This window comes from Dunckerocampus dactyliophorus, chromosome 4 (genome assembly GCF_027744805.1).
Source record: "Dunckerocampus dactyliophorus isolate RoL2022-P2 chromosome 4, RoL_Ddac_1.1, whole genome shotgun sequence".
NCBI lineage: Eukaryota > Metazoa > Chordata > Actinopteri > Syngnathiformes > Syngnathidae > Dunckerocampus > Dunckerocampus dactyliophorus.
Window position 1 is genome coordinate 20,405,726 of NC_072822.1, and position 17,579 is coordinate 20,423,304.

Sequence of the window (17,579 nt, forward strand, 5' to 3'; positions counted from 1 at the left end):
AATATTATTACTATATTTTACGGTATATATAGCTTTTGTGAATCGTTAGTTTATTTAGTTTGTGTATATAGTTATTGCATAGTGTAAATGTAGCTTATATAAAGACTTATTTTGCAAACTATGTGGTTATTTAAATAGTTTCATGTTGATTGTTGACGGAGGGGGCGCCACATTGGGTAGAGCCGGCTCTGACAACGTGCCACATATTATAGGGGGCTATAAAGTATGTTCTACCACCAGGTGGCGGTCTAAGACAGGAATCTGCAGCGCAACATGCGGAGGAGGTGTTGCCAACAGGGTGCTGTACTGTGCTAAGGAGACAGACGGTGAAGAGAAAGTGGTGGAAGATTCTGAATGCAGGGACTTTCCTAGACCCACAGCAGTGGTGTCATGTAACATCCATGAATGCCCAGCACGGTAACACGCAAACACACACACAGTGATACTCATTTTAGCCAATGCAAAAATGATCTCGCCATCACTTTCCTTTGTACAGATGGAAGGTTTTCAGCACTTCACCGTGCTCTGTGACTTGTAACCTGGGTGTAGCCCACAGGAATGTTTCCTGTGTCCAGTTCATCCAAGGCAGGGAGAGTGTGGTACAGGAGGACAGCTGCCATGCATCAGTCAAACCAGCCACCACTGTGCCCTGCCTTGTGCAGGTGTGCACTGTTAGATGGGATGCAAAACCATGGAGCCAGGTACATCCTTCCACATTGAGTCAACATATGAAAAACAACAGTAAAATGCATCAATACCAGCCAAGTCAAATCATGTTCACCTTGTTGATGCATCTATATGTGTTTTAATACTACTGTTGTTTCTTCTTCCATCGCAGTGTTCAGTGTCCTGTGGTTATGGCGTGCAGTCCAGAGCGGTGTCATGCATGGGGCCCTCTAAGCCGGAGCCCCTCAGCCCTCTCCTTTGCATGCACATGCCCAAGCCCATCACCATCCAGGGCTGCAGTGTGGGCAGCTGCGCAGATGTGCCACCGACCTCGATTGTTATTCCAGCTATGCGTCCTGCAGTGAGGGAGGACACACACTCTTCTCCCACCCCACAGAATTCAATTAGAAATTGGTACCGCATGAGAAATCTACCCCCAAGTCCATCCGGCACAGTCACCACCCTGCAGTCCACCACAACAGCCAGCCCTTCACCTAAACACAGTAATAATGCTCTTATAATGCTCCACATCTGGTGTTAAAGGCAATTTATCAACACGATGTGTTTGATCCTCACCAGATGCGTGTGGTCAGCTCCTCTTGCAAGAGTCAGGAACAGTGGACTTGAGCGACGTTACTGGTCGCTGCACTGTTGCCATAGGTCGACCACTGGATGAAGTCATTCGTGTCAAAATTGAGTCAAGCTCCTTAAACTGCAAAAAGAGTGAGTATTATCCAGCATGCAGGATTTTATGTCATGGAAGAAGAAAAAGAAGACGATCGTATTAGTTCCTGGGACAAAAATGTGTCTCTGCAGGAGAGTATGCTGTTTTTTTTGACCGCCTGGCATTTGTGAGGAAGTGTGATCAGGCAGCAGGGAGCGTGCTGACAACCAGAACCAATGTACTTCTTGTTGGCCAGCATCTGCTCACTTCTGGGAATGGGGTTGTGTTCACCTACAGCTCGCAAAGAAACACAAAAAAGAGCCACTATCAAGGTATGAGAGCATAGAGTTTACAAACACTCACCATAGGCATGAAGATTTTTAATTCTATCCATCCATTTTCTATGCCGCTTGTCCTCACCAGGTGGATCTTTATTCCTTTTATTTCAATACTTCTTTTTCCAGGGTCAATGATTACACAACGTACAGCTTCGTCTTCAAAGTATTGGCAAGTTTGAATTTGTTCTGGCATTTCTCTAATTTACACAGGGTAAAAATTATACATACAGGCTCGAATATACACATCCATTCACATGAATCTTTTTAGTGGTGCGGAAGGTTCCAGAATGTCTTTTAAACTGTCAAGGCCAAGCCTCACTAACTTCTTTTCTCAGGGTATTGAATCGATCGCAACTGGACTGTTAAGGTTGTATTTAAAGATGTTTTGTTTTGTAGACTTGTCTAGACCAGGGGTGTCCAAACTTTTTCCAGCGAGGGCCACATTGTGAAAAATGAAAGGATGCGAGGGCCACGTTGATATTATGTAAAGCAACACGAAGAGATACGCTAAGAAGATGTAGCTCAAGAAAAAACTGTAACACAGGTAAAATGCTGCTAAAAATGGCCTCTTTCCCACAATAGTACAAGTTTATTCTTGGAAAATTGCCACTTCATTCGATTATGATTTTTTTTCTTAATATTTTGACTTTATTCCTGTAAAAGGACAGCACTTTTTTTTCCATTTCTGCAGATTTTTTTTCCAACTATTTCATTTCAGCGTTCCTCTTGTAAATGTTCTTCTTCTAATTACAACGTTATTTACATAATATTTTTTATCTTAAAAAATATATGTATTTTTGCTTTCTTTCAACATTGTTATTAAAATGTTATTTTTCCTCATGTTACAAATTTTGTCTCGTAAAATTGCAACCTGCTTTCTCGTTAGAAAACCATTTTTTTTCTCTTAATATTTTCACTTTACTCTGGGTACATTTCTGCTGTTGTCCATTACTGCTTTTGATTTTTTTGGCATCATTTTTTGAATATTTCAACTTTCTTCTTGTATATTTTCTTCTCCTAATATTTTCACTTTATTCCCATGTTATAAACTTTATTCATTGTTTTTGACTAAAAAAACATTCACATTTCAACTTCATGCTTTTTCCTCCCATTTTTGCTGCGGCTGTTGTTGTTTTTTTTTAAGTTTCCTCATTAAATTACATTTTTAGACCGTACTGCGGGGCGATAAAATTAGAGCCGCGGGCCGCAAATGGCCCCCGTGCCGCACTTTGGGCACCCCTGTTCTAGCCAGTGATTCTCATCTAGTGGGTTTGAATTGTGGACCGGTTTTCAGTGGGTCACGGGGGCTTGACCAAAAAAAAAAAAAAAATTATGTAATGACCTGATGAATGCATGTCGTGTCGGTGCTATTCGCTTGGTACGCCACCATGAGGTGCATGCCATGTTTATGGGTGATTTGGTGAACCTTGAGGGGAGGGGAAGTACCTCAAGTGTGGACTTAATGCGCCGTCTGTCCGACACAAAGCTACAGCTAGATATCTACTGGAAAAGAGCATGGCATAAAGCAAAGATGTTGTGTTGCCTGGGGGAATTCTGTCCTTAATGCAGACTGCCAGGTACAGCATGACGGTACCGGTACCGGAACCGTAATGACAATTTTTGTTGAAATAATTTTTGTGGATAAAAACGTATTGTTCCTGAAATGATTTGTCCTGGCACACTATTGTTTTGCACGACCTCAAATTCAAACAGCACTTTATGTCTTTTCATTAAAGGGACTGTTTGCAACTGGCTCAAAATTACAAATCGCAAAGGCTCCTGCACACGTGTGTGTTACCTGGGGCTAGACCTGTCACGATAATCAATAAATGCGATAAATAAAAACAAACTCGATAATTTTGCCGGCCTCGATATATTGACGTGTGCATGCTTGTTTGATTTCCTCCTCTCTCTCCAAACAGGTCATCGTGGCGAGAAGGAATGTTTGTGTGGGGAAGTATTTCACCGGCGGACTGCTAAATCATGGCGGAATGTCATCACAAACACTAACTCCCCCCGAACTAAACATGTCGATATGGCGGCCTGAAACACCGGAGAAAGTTGCCGGAAAAACTCCTCTTACGGCGCGTGAATTGAAGCTAGCTGGGTTAACTTAGCTAGTGCGGCTGTGTGTGTGCTACTCAGGCTCTAGGAGTGTGTTTACACTGTGTTGCCTTCTACAGCTTGTTAATGTAAGCGAGCGTTTTACCATGCCCCAGACGTGCAAGTTTTCAGTCAAATAAGAACGAGGCACGTTTATTCTTGCTCCCACCCTGTCTTAACCGTCATCAAACATTCTCAACACACACAATACACTTCCAGCCTTCAAAATAAGAGCGCCACATCCTGTCTAATTGTGCAAAAAAAATAAGGATGTCAAAAAATATCATTTGGAAGTGCTTTGGTGACTACATCTTCCTTAACCACAAGCACGGGCATTACAATTTGTTCTTGGATTGATTTTGTAGAAATCTTTGCAATGGCTGACATCCCATTAGAAAAGTTATTGAAGTTATTGGATTATTGGGCAAAATTGTCCAATGATCTATTGTACATGCAATAGAAGAAGTGTATATGCAAATGAGCTGACATTTGCTTACACACAATGTGAACTTCAGAGTATTGTCGGGTTATTTCTCTGTTGTTTTTTTTTTCAATAGTCAGACAAATGAAAGTGACACTGATTCAAAATCTGGAATATTGTGATTTCTATTTAAGTGCAATTTTTGCTAAAAGAGACTGAGAGTCAATTTTATTTTCATTGTTGTTTTTTTGTTTGTTTATTTTATTATGTTAATTTGCTTATTTTATATAAAAGCGCTTGACATTCCAATTACAATGTTAAACACTCTTGAGAAATTAGGGTTAGTAAGTTTATTGCGTACGGTGTACTTGCATTATTATGCCATACAGTATGTTATTATGAAATGAAAAAATGGTCTCGAGATAATGTTGACAATAATATCGTTTATCGGCAATCATTTGTATCATCCAGCTAAATTTGTTATCGTGACAGGCTTCCCTGGGGCGCAGCTTGCACATGTTAAAAAGTAAGCGCCTTCTAGGCTACTGCTTAACTTTTTAAAAATTCCAAATAAACAGATGTGATTTATTAAATAAATATAATATTTGTGAAATTTGCTTTAAAAAAAGTCCACAATTTGGGTCGCTGGATCTCATTGATGGGTAATAGCGGGTCCCGCAGCCAAACCAGTTGAGAACAACTGATCTAGAATGACCCAAGAACCACCACAGCTCATAAAATGCCATGACATGGAAACTTCTGGAACACTCACAAGCCAGTTTTACATCTCCATGTGCAGAGAAGGTGCAGAAAGGGTGCATAAAGAATAACTGCTCTGAAATCAGAACCATCTGGCTCGAATTAAATTTGCAGCTGAACAAGCCAAATGCCAAAAAAAACCCAAAACGTTTGATGGTCAGATGAGACAAAGATTGAGCTACTTGGCCATAATGACAAGAAGTATGTTTGAAGGAGTCAATGTGAGGATTTCAAACTGAACAATACCGTACCAACTGTCAAGCATGGTGGTGGTAGCAGGAGAACTATCTCCAGATTCTTCAAATTCATCTGAAATCAAGCACGATGACTAAAACATGGACTCAGTTGGGTGTTCCAACTGAACAATGATCCTCTGTATAATTTTGACCCTATGTAAATTAGAGACAAACCAATGTAAATTCAAACGTGTATACTTAACTAGTTTTTAAAAATGAAATCAATAATAAAGGACACAAAATGAATAACGTGTGCCCATGATGAGTGTATGTAAACGTCTGGTCGCATAGCTGTCCTACAAGCATACGGAACTATTACTAACCAGCGGAATATGATGCTTAGATCAGTTGTGTATTTGCCATTGATCAATTTATCATTCTGTCCTAAAGATTGTGACAAGCAGCTGTTTTCCTCCAGCGGAGTCTTTGAGAATCCAACAACGTCTAATATTAACCACACCTGTCGGGTCCTCATCAACGCCCCTCCCTCAATGAAGATCCGAATCCAAGCAGTGCACATAGGATTGGCCTTCAACGCTACAAACTTACAGTCTACGTACATTATGGTGGGGACTTTTTGCTGTTATATTGCATGATATACCATGCCACATCAGTATCTGCAACAACTTGGTTTGTGTGTCGTTCAGATCCGGGACAAGAATGTCTTGACAACCAACGTGTTTAAAGGCCCGCAGCTGTTTCTGTGGCGCTCCTCTGGAGCTATGGCTGAAATTGAATTCCATGGAGACTACCTGCACACTGCAGGGAGCTTTAGGGCGGAATATTCCTTTGTACAACTTTGAGCTTTTTGATGCCTTAACAAATATTTCTTTTAAAATAAACTATATTTGGTCTATCAAACATAGCTGTTGCTGTGTATCAAACAAAAATAGAAATGTGATATAATAGACTTATGTTACATTTAATAAGTATACTTTGCAATTTTTGTTCATGTAGTGTTTTATATATGCGTTCAACACCATGTAACAAAATATAGATTTCCCATCAACAAGATGTGTTTCATTTCAAAGTCCTTGCAACTTGAAACTTTACACACAGCAGTAGTAGTTACACCAACACTCTCAGTGCATTGCAGGTCCATGTCAATGAGGCATACTTGGCACAACTTTGGTGCTGGTTGATTTCCAGTTTCCATATAAAACACCCGGAACTTGTGAGATCACTGCTTGGCTGTAGCTGTGTCTTCCAGAAGAGCTCTCATGTCCAACAGTGCACCATTTACAGTTTGTGCAAACTTGGCTGCATTTGTCTCCTCACAGCTGTTGAAGGCCGTGATAGCGATGTTGATGTGCTCATCCATGGGATTGTAACACACTCCATAGCCATCTGGCACCATTGGACCAAAGCACATCACACAGTCGGTCTTGGAACCAACCTGGAACCGACACACACGGATGAGGAATCACGCACAAGTACAAAAAGCTAGACTTGACAATTTCCTCAAAAAATTGGGTCTGAATGCTGAGAGATGCTAATATCGAGCTGAAATGCTTGACAAGGAAATTAATCAAGGACTCTACAGTTGGTTAATACATCACAGCATGCTATAGCAACCTACAGATGCAATACAAATATTCTAATAACGCTCACAGAATCCACTCAGAAGCACAAGACGTGCACCGATCAATCTATGACTGATGATACGACTTTGCCTTGTGAATAAGTCTGCTATTTCAGATAAATGTTTGGATGGAGAGAAATAAAAACCATCAGCATTTTCTTCTTGTACTAAGTTTGAATCCGTTGACTTGAGTGTTAAAATGGATCTTTTAGTATGTACTGTATGACCAAAACAAACAGAAGATAATTAGAAATAAAAATAGCTTTGATGCACAACGGTATTACATGGACACTCTCATTCACAAGCATATACAGATACATTTCTATACATTTGAATATGAAACTCATATACTACAAATGTACTACACACGGAGTGAAATATTTCAAGAATGTATTTACTAATAATTTGGTTGATTATAGCTTACAGCTAATAAAAATCCCAAATTCAGTATTTCATAAAATTAACTACTTTGCGCTATACTACACTACACTGTACTGCAAATGAATTTTCGCTCCTTTTGAAATGAACTGAAGTCAAATAACTTTTGCATGATATTCAAATTTATTGAGACAAGAGATGCTCCGATATTACGCAGCACTTCATTACCAATATCAACCGATACCAATACACAGTAGGGAGCAGCTCTTCCCTCAAGCTAATGTTATGTAATGAACTCATTATGCGTCTTCTATGGAATGCATTTCACAAACGCTGTGCAAAATAAGACAAATACTGCAACATGCAATGTAAGTTACAGAAATAGTGTCAAAATGCTGCGTGTGACTCCAAGTCATTCTTCCCGAGGTGTGATATTAGAATAGAAGTATTGAAGGAAGACGCCTTACTCCCCCCTCGCATAACCAGCGCTTTATGTTAGTTATGCTCAGCGGAACTAGTTGCGCTTTAGTTTTGGTTTTCCTTAGTTTCCTGTTGTGTGCGCCTATTTTGGTTTCCTGTTTCCTGTTTTGGCGCTACAGCGTGTGCAGCAGTACCTGTCTCCGTCAGGAGTCAGTGTTACTATTTCGGTGGAGCCGTATTACACGCAAAGAGCAAACCGTAACACTTCAAAGTAACTGCAAAGTGCATATTTTCAACCTAAAGTAGAAATAATTCCACACCGCTGACATACTGAGCTAATTTTTACTCTATGGAGCACAATGCAGTTTGATGAGTTCTCACATGCACTCTGATGTCATTACTGGCAGAAAAAACTATACTGACATGATCCGATATCACATTTTTATGCCAGTATCTATCCGTAATTGAGATGCACCTGTACATTCTTGAATGCACTGTATCTAAGTGAACATACCTGGCTGGTGGAAAGATTGTAATGGTGAGCCACAGCAAAAGAGGTGTCCATGAATATCTCAGGCATAGAAGTGAGATCTTCAATACCCTGTATCTTCAATCCCAGAAGGTGTCGGTCCACGGCTTGTCCGTGAATGGCCTAAAAAAAGAGAAGCTGCGTGTCATGAGGCAAACGTGCGGTACGTTACATAGTTCTAGGGTTAAAATAATGAGTCCTCACATTGTATGTGTTCTCCCTATGTGTCTGAGTGGCCTTCTGCAGCAGTGCCAGCCTCTCTGTGTTCTGTTGGCAACATTTTAATGCTCAGTCGGACAACATCATTTAGTCGAGACTATCTCTCAAGAAGTACTTTAATTATACCTGTTTAGCTGGGTCCTCCATGGCTTGGACAAATTTTAACGAGTCCATGGTAGTTACACGTATTGCGTCCGTTCGTCCATATTTGAACATGCGTAACGACGCACTCTCATATGTCGGGCAACATGCATTGTACATCCTTAAATGCAAAAATGAGACAAGTGACCATCCAGACATTATCTGGATGTCAATTGGTATTTCTCACCTAAAATAGGCAAGCTGAAGTGCCATTTGAATGAAAGCATCTGGACTCAGTTTGTGTTGCTTTGGCACATTTTTTCCATAATGAGAGAACAAAAGCACTTTCACATCTAGGTCATGCACCATTCTGGAAATGCAAAGAAAGAAGAAGTTATGGAAAAAGTTGGACATCAAAGCAGGGAGCTAAATATTATATTTTCAACTCCACTTGACATACATATTCATATTTTGTTTTGCTTTTTCAATGTCTCGCTTGACCTCAGGGCTAATGTTGAAACGCAGCTTCTGAGGCATGACCAGAGGAACCATTGGGGAACGGATGATTTCAGTCTTCTGCCTGCAACAAAACAATTACATTATCATCATTTCCAGGCTGATTAAAAATGGTGAACGCATTCATCTAAATAGAATAAAAAGTGACCTTACATATACTTAACAACGTAATCAATGAGAAACACAATAGGTGGGCCTTCTGCAGGTGCATGCTCATACACCAGTCCACATGTACCGTCTTCACCAACAATAAACTGTGGAGGATTCATATGAAAACTGAAACTTCCAATCGTTGCTGCATCTCTCGTACTTGACCTAAATGGACTTTCCCTCACCTGTAACGTTTTGTCAAACCAGCGGTTGCCACTGTTCCAGCGAGCCCCACCTCCATGCAGCATCTGTGCAGCCACGCGGCTCTGGTACAGCTCATCTGACACGCGGGGCATGGGCGCATCCAAACATACAGTGAAAATGCTTTTTTGGATGGCACGTACTGACTCCTTATTTGTCTTATCTGAGGAGTGAGGGGAATAACAGAATAAGAATAGGCCTTTATACTAGTAGAATAAATCAAAGTTACTGACAGCCCGTCGTGCCTTCTTACCCTTAATCAGATTATTATATGCTTTTCCCCAAGTGTTGCGGTGCTGTGATGTTAGGATACCAATAGGCTCCTTGTTGGTCTGTAAAGAGGTGTTCCAAATTTTCTCCAGTTGCATGTAAATCTGATCCACTGTCAGCGGAGTGCCGTCGCTGTTGTAAACGTCCAGGACAAAAAACTGGGAAGGAAAACAGGATGATTGAACTGTGTTGTTGAGTCTACAATAGACATGTACGAATAGAACAACAGTGCCATCTAGAGTACCTGGAAGTTATGAACTACAGTGATGTGCGTGGGAGGCGTTTTCCCGATGGCGTGATTTACAACAGTGTCTCTCTTTGGTCCAGGGATACGGCAGGAGGACAGGATCTGGTAATACTGGTCCATGCAAAGGGGCTTCTTGCTCAGATACTCTACAGGTAGCGTCTCACTGTGTCACATGAACACATTATTTTCCAGTGGTTCAAGACTGTCACTTTGGTTTAAGAGTATGATACAGTGGAACCTCTTGGGTCAGACATAATTCATTCTGGACACCGGCTGGCCTCCGATTTATGTGGCTTTTGAAACTATGAATGCTGACTTGCAAATGTGCGGGCATCCACTGCAATCCATTCCAAACAGTTACCAGTATAAAAACCTTTATAATATTACACTGTTAATATTAATACATACTAAAAACAATTAAATAAATCACTTTTAACTTAAACTAGAAATATTTTTAATATCCATACATGTCACACAAGTGTCAAAAGAAATAAACTACTGTGAAACTTAAAAACAACAAAACTCTGCCTTAACTTTGACGACAAGTGACACGTATGATTAAGATGGATACTCGCTGCTATGAATGTGAGTCCACTTTCTGCGTGTAACATTTCTTCACAGCTTTGTTGACGGAGGCCGTCTGTTTTGAATGTCACAAAAAATGCACAAAAAGCCAAAGAACAAGCAAAACACATTGGGACATGAGAGTCAATCAGCTTGTGAAGGTGAAATATGGTAAAATTCTGAATTGAAGGACTTGAGGGGCATTTGATTTTATAGAAATTCCACTGTATTTGCAATATGCCTGAAGAAACTCACCTGTCAATCATTTTTTTAAACTCCAACACTCCTGCTATCAATTTAGCTGCAAACCTGCAGAGAAGACATCACCGATTTATGACACTTTCTGTAATAGGATGACACATGATGTGCGCTAATGCCCAGCCAACTGACACAATAGTCTCCCATCTATCTGCACTGAAGACAATGTAGTGCCAAAGCATGTACTAAGAGCATGTACTAAGAGCATGACTAGCTCGACTCTTCCTGCATGTGGCAGGCATGTTCACAGCATATCCCATGGGTCACAGCAGTCAAAAACAGCTGAGCAACGCTAAGAGCAGCATGCTTTAAATAGCTAGTATGGTGAAGGAAGCCTGTGCAAAGGTCGCCTTGAAGCTCCAGCTGAATATGAACTTGTTTACTCACATTTTTGATGTACAGTTAATCTTACTTGGAAACAACCTCCTTAATTATCATGACATTAATTCTCAATGAGAACATGGCAACACAGTATATTTAAAGCCTGCATTAGGTATTGGCGCTTGTGTTTGCAACGGTGGAAATGTAACATTGGTTTGTGGCTAGCGGTTCACCTCATCTGTCCTTGGCGATCTTCAAAGTGCATGCGAGGCAGGACCACACCAGGACTCGTGTACACAGCCACTGGCATCCGACAGTCCAAATAGGCTGACTGCATCCACCATTCAGACAGCTGCCAGAGATTTGGTTTAGTAATGTCTAGTTCATCAAATGATAAAGGTTAACTTATGCTATGATAAAGGTAAAAGACATCAAATATCTACCCAGTTGTCCGTCTTTCGGGCCCGTCGCTCCAGACCCTTCTGCAGACGTTCCCCGACCCCACCCTTGAGGAACTCCTGCACCAGCTTTCGGGTGTGTTCCAGCTCCTCTTCACTGACAATAGGTTCCAGAGCGGCCAGGTAGTGATCACATGTCTGTTTCAACGGCGGCACAGGCAGCTTGGGTAAACCCTCCTGATGAACCAGGGACCTTTCCTGGATCTGCGTAACCGGCCTGAGAAGGCGACATGGTTTCACCATGCCAGGCCGCAGCTGGAAAAACACACTTTTGGATTAGAAGTAGAAAAACCTCTGCCAGGGCTGAGCAATCCTAAAATGGATCACCTTCAAAGCCCTTTACTGTTTATAGCTGAGATTTAAGATTTAAATGTAAAAACCAAGGGGAGGATCTACACGTTTATCTGTATTCACACTGCATTTAAAAACTCCATTAAGTTTTGTGGAAACCAATAAATCGGTAATTTTGCATAACCTTGCTGACAAAGAAGTAATTATCACTTCTGACAAATCTCAAATGTGCAAACATTATGCCCCAAGACTGACATTTCAAAGTATGACTTTCTTCTGACCACGTACTCAATAACGTTTCATCTAACAATTGATAAGTACACCAACTGCCTAATGTCGGCACATAAATCAAGATGTCGTCATGTTGTTAAATATGAACTGACTGTAAGAGGAGTGCTAGAGAAACCTGGTTTATTGCTGTGAACAAAGTTTAAAACCACCTACATTAGCATGACTTGGCTTGTGATAGCCGACACCAAAACAACTGGGCAAAACAGATTTGTTTGTACGCACCTTGGCAACCTAAAATAGAAGGTTAACATAGTTGAACCTTTGGAATGGTATCTTAAACAAACACTGGCGTGTGCGAGAAATCTCTGTGTAGCCCCATGCAGATTATGGCGATCGGTTACACCAGGGGTGTCCAAAGTGCGGCCCGGGGCCTCCAGACATTTATCATTAGCCCGTGGCAGATTGTAGAAACAAAATATTTACAAAAAACAATGGAAAAATAGAGCAAAAAGGAATGTGGGTGATTCTCCTGAAAATGGTATCAGGGAGGGTGCCGAGTGGCATGACGCACAGACTGGGGTGATTTGCAGCTGTTAGAAAGAAAAATATACTGCAAACACATTGAATAAACGGGGGAAACTGTTGAATATTTTCATCAGGTCTGTTGTGTATAAAACACGATCTGATGTCAATTTCAGCCTGTGTGCGCATCGCCACTTTGTGACATGCAAAAGTGTGTCACAAATACGATAAAAGAACTCATACAAAACGGTGGAACTCAGCAACTGTGATTTCCGAAGTATAACACCTCAATTTGTACCAAACGCATTTTGCTGCATCTAAAACATGTACTTTGACCAAACTCCGACAAAACGTCATACCTCGTGAAACATAACCAGCGTAGTCCGCACACAATGTAGCTAAAAGTGAATCGAGGAAGTCTATATGCAAATGAGCTGACATCTGCATTGACGCACAATGTGAATTTCAGAGTATTTGCGTGTTATTCCTCCGCTGGGTTTGTCAAATTCAGTCAATAACAAAAATGACACTGATAGAAAATCAGAAATATGGCATAGTGTCAAAGAATCTGACACTGACACAATAATCTGGTTTTCTACAGATCTACATCATTTTTTCATAATCGTATTTTTTTTCAAATCAATACACATTGGGGAACTATTTTTTTACATCATGTTTCGAGTAAGGTGAAGTGTGTCACTCTTGTGCTAACTAACAATACTTTGAAGAACACAGTGGTGAGTCTCGCACAGAGTTTGAGGCAGGTTCCATCCACTACCTAAAGAAACGTCACCGCTACGGCAGTCTTGGTCAGCCCAATAACAACAAAAATGGTAAGCTGTGGAAAAAAATCTTCACAGAAAAAGCCTCACCATCATAAATCGTTATAAATAGAGTGCACTTAATCACGCTGACGCACAAGTAAAAATGTCAAAACTGTTTTTTTCACAAATGTTTTTTTTTTAGAATCCTTTGACTTTAAATTAATTTATTTACTCATACAATGTGTAACTCAAGCATTTATCAAAGTAATAATAATAACTAGTGAATAAATTACAGTATTTTTAATGTAAATGTTACAACTGAGATTGCAGTAAACAGCGCCCTCTTGTCATAAAATATACCAAAATGTGATATTTTGTTGCAAGTTTTTCGCCATTAACTGAAACAGAACAAGTGATACTTTATTTTAATATGCAAATTGGTTCGAGAATAACAATGCCATATCGCTTTTGGTAACCCGTTGAGGGAGAATGACCCATATAATGTAACGACAAAATGCTGAAATGTTGATACTAATAACTATTAATAGCCAAGCATTGTCTTTCATTATATAGCCCACAGTGGCCTCATGCAGCTTTTGATTTTTCATGAGGCCCTCGATGTAGAAAGTTTGCACATTGAACTACAAAGTTGGCCAAACATCAAAATTAAATGTTTATTATTTTAGATCACTGTCGGTGTTGACGACATATAATTGTCACATCAGTCTGCACGCTTCCGGTTCGGTTCGTCTTTTCGAAATAAGACGTTATTTACGAACATGTTTTAAGAACGTGCGAGTGCTATTTTAGCCGCTGTGCGTGTGGGAATGTCGACGAAATGCGTGTTTCTTTTGAAATAAATTTGTGTTTATGAGTTATGTAGCGTCGAGGGCTATGTTATTAGCATGACCATTTTAAGCTAACGTTAGGTCATGACAGGCTAAAACGGCAGGCTAACGATATGGGGATGGTCACAAACGCATTGATGTATTATTCCAGCATAGCAAATAACCTAACACGACCTGTCAGACGAACTAAAACACGTTTAACCTAATATGACATAACCACATATTCAAATGTCCCTGCTGTCCCGAGCAGCTCGAGCCCCACCCCCCGTCAACCCGTCCTGGAGTTGTCAACCCAAACAGATGCAACAGACATCAATGCTATGTTAATGCATAATAAATGTACAACACACTTACCGCAGCTCTGACAAAAACACCCAACATCTTGTCAGGTAGACGCGCTAAAGATGCCACAGCTACGAGCTGTCATGTCTCAAGGACAAGCACGGCGTCTATTCTGAGCCGCCCGCCCCCCCCCCCCCGGACCAGTGAGCAACTGCGCGCCCTTTAAATACCTGCTTTTCAACTTTGATACCAACTTGTGACTAACACAAAATAAATGACTCATATGATCGATTTCTTAATAATATCTCAAATAACCGCACTACCTGAGCGAGCCATTCATGGTTAGTGTACTATCGGCCTGACTTAGTATTCGTGTATAATTGTACGACCTATGACTACTATTGAGTTGGAAATCACATTCCGATGTCAGATTTTACATTGAATATGGCAAATATATATAGTATAAATGCTATATGTTCAAAAATAAGATTTAACACTGAAAAATAACTGCGCACCAATGTGGCGTGAGCATATGCACATCTCTTCATTGGCCACATGGTGGCGCTCTTCCAACATCTCTGAAAAGAAAATGATCTCACCAGTAAACACAACCCAAGGACTCTAGAAACTATCATTGAAAATAAGCAGCGCGTGAACTGATTATATTATACAATAATTGTGCATATATGAAGTGCATATGTTCGTCACGTGTTTCAATAACAGAGCAGAGGTGGTGTCATGGTTTATTTTGAAATAAAATGGTACAAAGAAACAATCATACAAATCAAAACGCCTCGATCGCTCGCGTCCAGCCGCTGCCCGATAACAATGTATGTTTTAAACACAGAGTTTGAGAGGCAAATATCTGCTCCAGGTCTGTGTGCTGCCAACTCACAAACTCAGATAGTCCACCCGAACCCAGAACCGAGATCAGGTTGGAGATGTTTGTGGAGTCCAGCTCTGAGTCTGAGTGTGCATCATCATCAGTCCGCATCCGTTTCCACGGCACTGGCACAAAGTCAGACAAGTAGAACTCTGGGTCAACAATGTGATAACTTGTGTCCATGCGTCTCTTTTTAGCATAGCACTGCGCGCCTTGAGACTGTTTGGGCTGCGCGCAACAGTCTGAGTGGAAGTATCCATTGGTGACAGTGGTCACCACATGCGTGTCCAAGTCCAGGACAGTCTTGTGGTTGGTTTGCGTGCTCGGGATGTGTAACTCCCACGCAGGCTTGTCCGCACAAGTCCAAAAGGTTTCCGAAACCATGAGGTCCAAGTCACTTGGAGGAACCATTGAGCACGAGGAAGCGTCTTGGTGCGCCACCTCTGCAGGCTGGCAGCTGGGCTGGTGCGCTCCGCAGTGCCAAGTGTCCGATTCCACCCCGCTAAAGTTGCAGTAGAAGTCATTGGCCAACTCCGTAAAGCTTCCGGTCAGTTCGAGGTATTCGTGCGTCTCTCGGGCTGCGGTAACATCCTCATACTGGTGCGTCCTTGGCGTTGGCGACAAGTTCTTGCTCATATAAAACTGCCTGGCGTTTCTCAGCACGTACGTTACCAGCAAGTTCTTGTGTAGCTTGATGCCTCCTCTCTGCGTCCTGGAGCTCTGGATTTTCCTCAAAGAAATGGAAATCAGATTCTGTGCGTCAAAAGCACACTCCATCCTCAACTGGGCCACACTTGTCTTCCGGTCTCTCAAACGGTTTGCCTTTTTTGCAAAAGAAATAAGAGCGTCTCTAGGAGAGATTTGTGTTTGGTTCGAGTAGACCATGTACATGGCGCTCCATGTCTACTCAGTCAGGGCATGGGTTTGCAACTCTCATATTTCCTTGCCACGCCCTCACGCAGACATTGTCCAATGGGAGGGAGGCGGTGCTTCTGTTATACGCAAATATCACTACTTGCCTCATTCAGAATGCACATACAAGCGAGAGGCCATGCTGCGTTTCACTAAATGTGTTCCGGGCTTTTTAAATAGCAATGCACCTGACTTTACTGGCCACACTGAATAGGATAGAATACAACAGAATAGATCAGAGTAGAAGTCATACACGGAGAATGCACCACAGAGAAGCAACTTATGATTAGAATACACAGAAACACCAATGTAGTATATTATAATACAGTATAGTATGGTATACTATAGTGTAGTAAAGTATTAGTATAGTATAATGGGTAAAAAACATATTAATTGCATAGTTATTCGTTGATGGTGTTATAGTGTCACTTAATTTGGTATACTTTCGCATTCCAATTAGATACAATACAAGGCTCTTTCAAAATTATGCCTACTAAGGTATAATAACATTTTTATTCGTACTTTCAGAGGTATCAATTTGATACTGTTTATTATAGTAGGAGTGCAAGAGACACAGAGAAATAAGAAATACCTCTCAGTGTGATGCAGTGTTGTTATCCTGCACCGTAGACCACAATTAATCATACTGTTAAATTATCATGTCTCCATCAGTAAAATGATTTAAAGACATACAGTAATTGAAACAGTCCTTTATTTATTTTTCATACTGAGAAGTGTGTGTGTGTGTGGGTGTGTGTGGATTGTGTAATATAGTAAAATAAAATGGAGTAAAATATAACGGAATAATGCAACCAATGCAGTGAGAAAGAGTTGTAGCAGTCAGTAGAGAGCAGGAGAAAGTAGAATACATTGTAGAGGTATGGTAGAATAGAGGACTGCTGTTTCAAATCAGTCCCTTTATGGACCGAGTAATTGCTTTCTGGAGAGGTGCCAGCTTAGAAATACTGCAGAGGTGCCCTTGAGCAAGGTACTGAACCCTCAACTGCTTAGGTCACTTGCTCGTGTGCACCTCTCTCACACTGACAACCAGCATTAGAGCATATCCATAGGATGCCGATTGTGCGTGTGTGTGTGTTGTACATATGCTACTACAGTATGGTTGCAACAGGGGAAACGCCCCTCTTTTAGGGTTACTTATGAAGAAGTTGTCTTAACATTTTGTTTTACTTCAATCCATCCATCCATCAATCTATGTTCTACCGCTTAACCTGATCAGGGTTATGGGTGAGATGGAGCCTATCCCAGCTGACTGTGGGCTAGAGGCGGGGTACATGCTGGACTGGTCACCGGTTAACGGTTAATCACAGGACATATGTAGACAATTCATACCTATGGACAATTTAGAGCATCCAATTAATCTAACTTGTATGTTTTTGGGATGTGGGAAGAAACAGGAATACCCATTGAAAACCCATAAAAGCACGAGGACAACATGCAAACTACA

General features: G+C 41.0%; 3 protein-coding genes across 5 annotated transcripts in view; 1 reads left to right on the plus strand and 2 right to left on the minus strand.

Moving 5' to 3' along the window:
- adamts13 (ADAM metallopeptidase with thrombospondin type 1 motif, 13) overlaps nucleotides 1–6,823 on the plus strand; it is a 22,875-nt gene extending 16,052 nt beyond the window's left edge. Inside the window, exons 23-29 of one of the 3 annotated variants that reach the window (XM_054774378.1) lie at nucleotides 241–417; nucleotides 497–701; nucleotides 839–1,169; nucleotides 1,246–1,389; nucleotides 1,483–1,662; nucleotides 5,578–5,753; nucleotides 5,835–6,823. In XM_054774378.1, coding sequence (XP_054630353.1) covers nucleotides 241–417; nucleotides 497–701; nucleotides 839–1,169; nucleotides 1,246–1,389; nucleotides 1,483–1,662; nucleotides 5,578–5,753; nucleotides 5,835–5,990 — 1,369 coding nt within the window. In that variant the 3' untranslated portion in view covers nucleotides 5,991–6,823. Of the gene's footprint in view, nucleotides 1–240; nucleotides 418–496; nucleotides 702–838; nucleotides 1,170–1,245; nucleotides 1,390–1,482; nucleotides 1,663–1,753; nucleotides 1,838–5,577; nucleotides 5,754–5,834 lie in introns of those variants that run through there. The other 2 variants (XM_054774380.1, XM_054774379.1) reach the window with 2 other exon arrangements.
- zgc:154046 (Carnitine O-acetyltransferase-like) lies at nucleotides 6,057–14,516 on the minus strand. Its single transcript, XM_054774382.1, has 14 exons — nucleotides 14,392–14,516; nucleotides 11,367–11,636; nucleotides 11,157–11,275; nucleotides 10,600–10,653; nucleotides 9,778–9,943; nucleotides 9,517–9,691; nucleotides 9,248–9,426; nucleotides 9,066–9,166; nucleotides 8,857–8,976; nucleotides 8,644–8,766; nucleotides 8,442–8,577; nucleotides 8,301–8,363; nucleotides 8,082–8,219; nucleotides 6,057–6,583 (listed from the first exon to the last, which is right to left on the minus strand). Exons 1-14 carry the CDS (start codon nucleotides 14,416–14,418, stop codon nucleotides 6,368–6,370), a joined length of 1,887 nt encoding a protein of 628 aa, XP_054630357.1. The 5' UTR covers nucleotides 14,419–14,516; the 3' UTR covers nucleotides 6,057–6,367.
- Nucleotides 14,517–15,048: 532 nt separating this feature from the next.
- Nucleotides 15,049–16,115, minus strand: LOC129180008 (immediate early response gene 5-like protein). The gene has a single exon (XM_054773981.1). It carries the CDS (start codon nucleotides 16,091–16,093, stop codon nucleotides 15,104–15,106), a length of 990 nt encoding a protein of 329 aa, XP_054629956.1. The 5' UTR covers nucleotides 16,094–16,115; the 3' UTR covers nucleotides 15,049–15,103.
- Nucleotides 16,116–17,579: the final 1,464 nt, after the last annotated feature.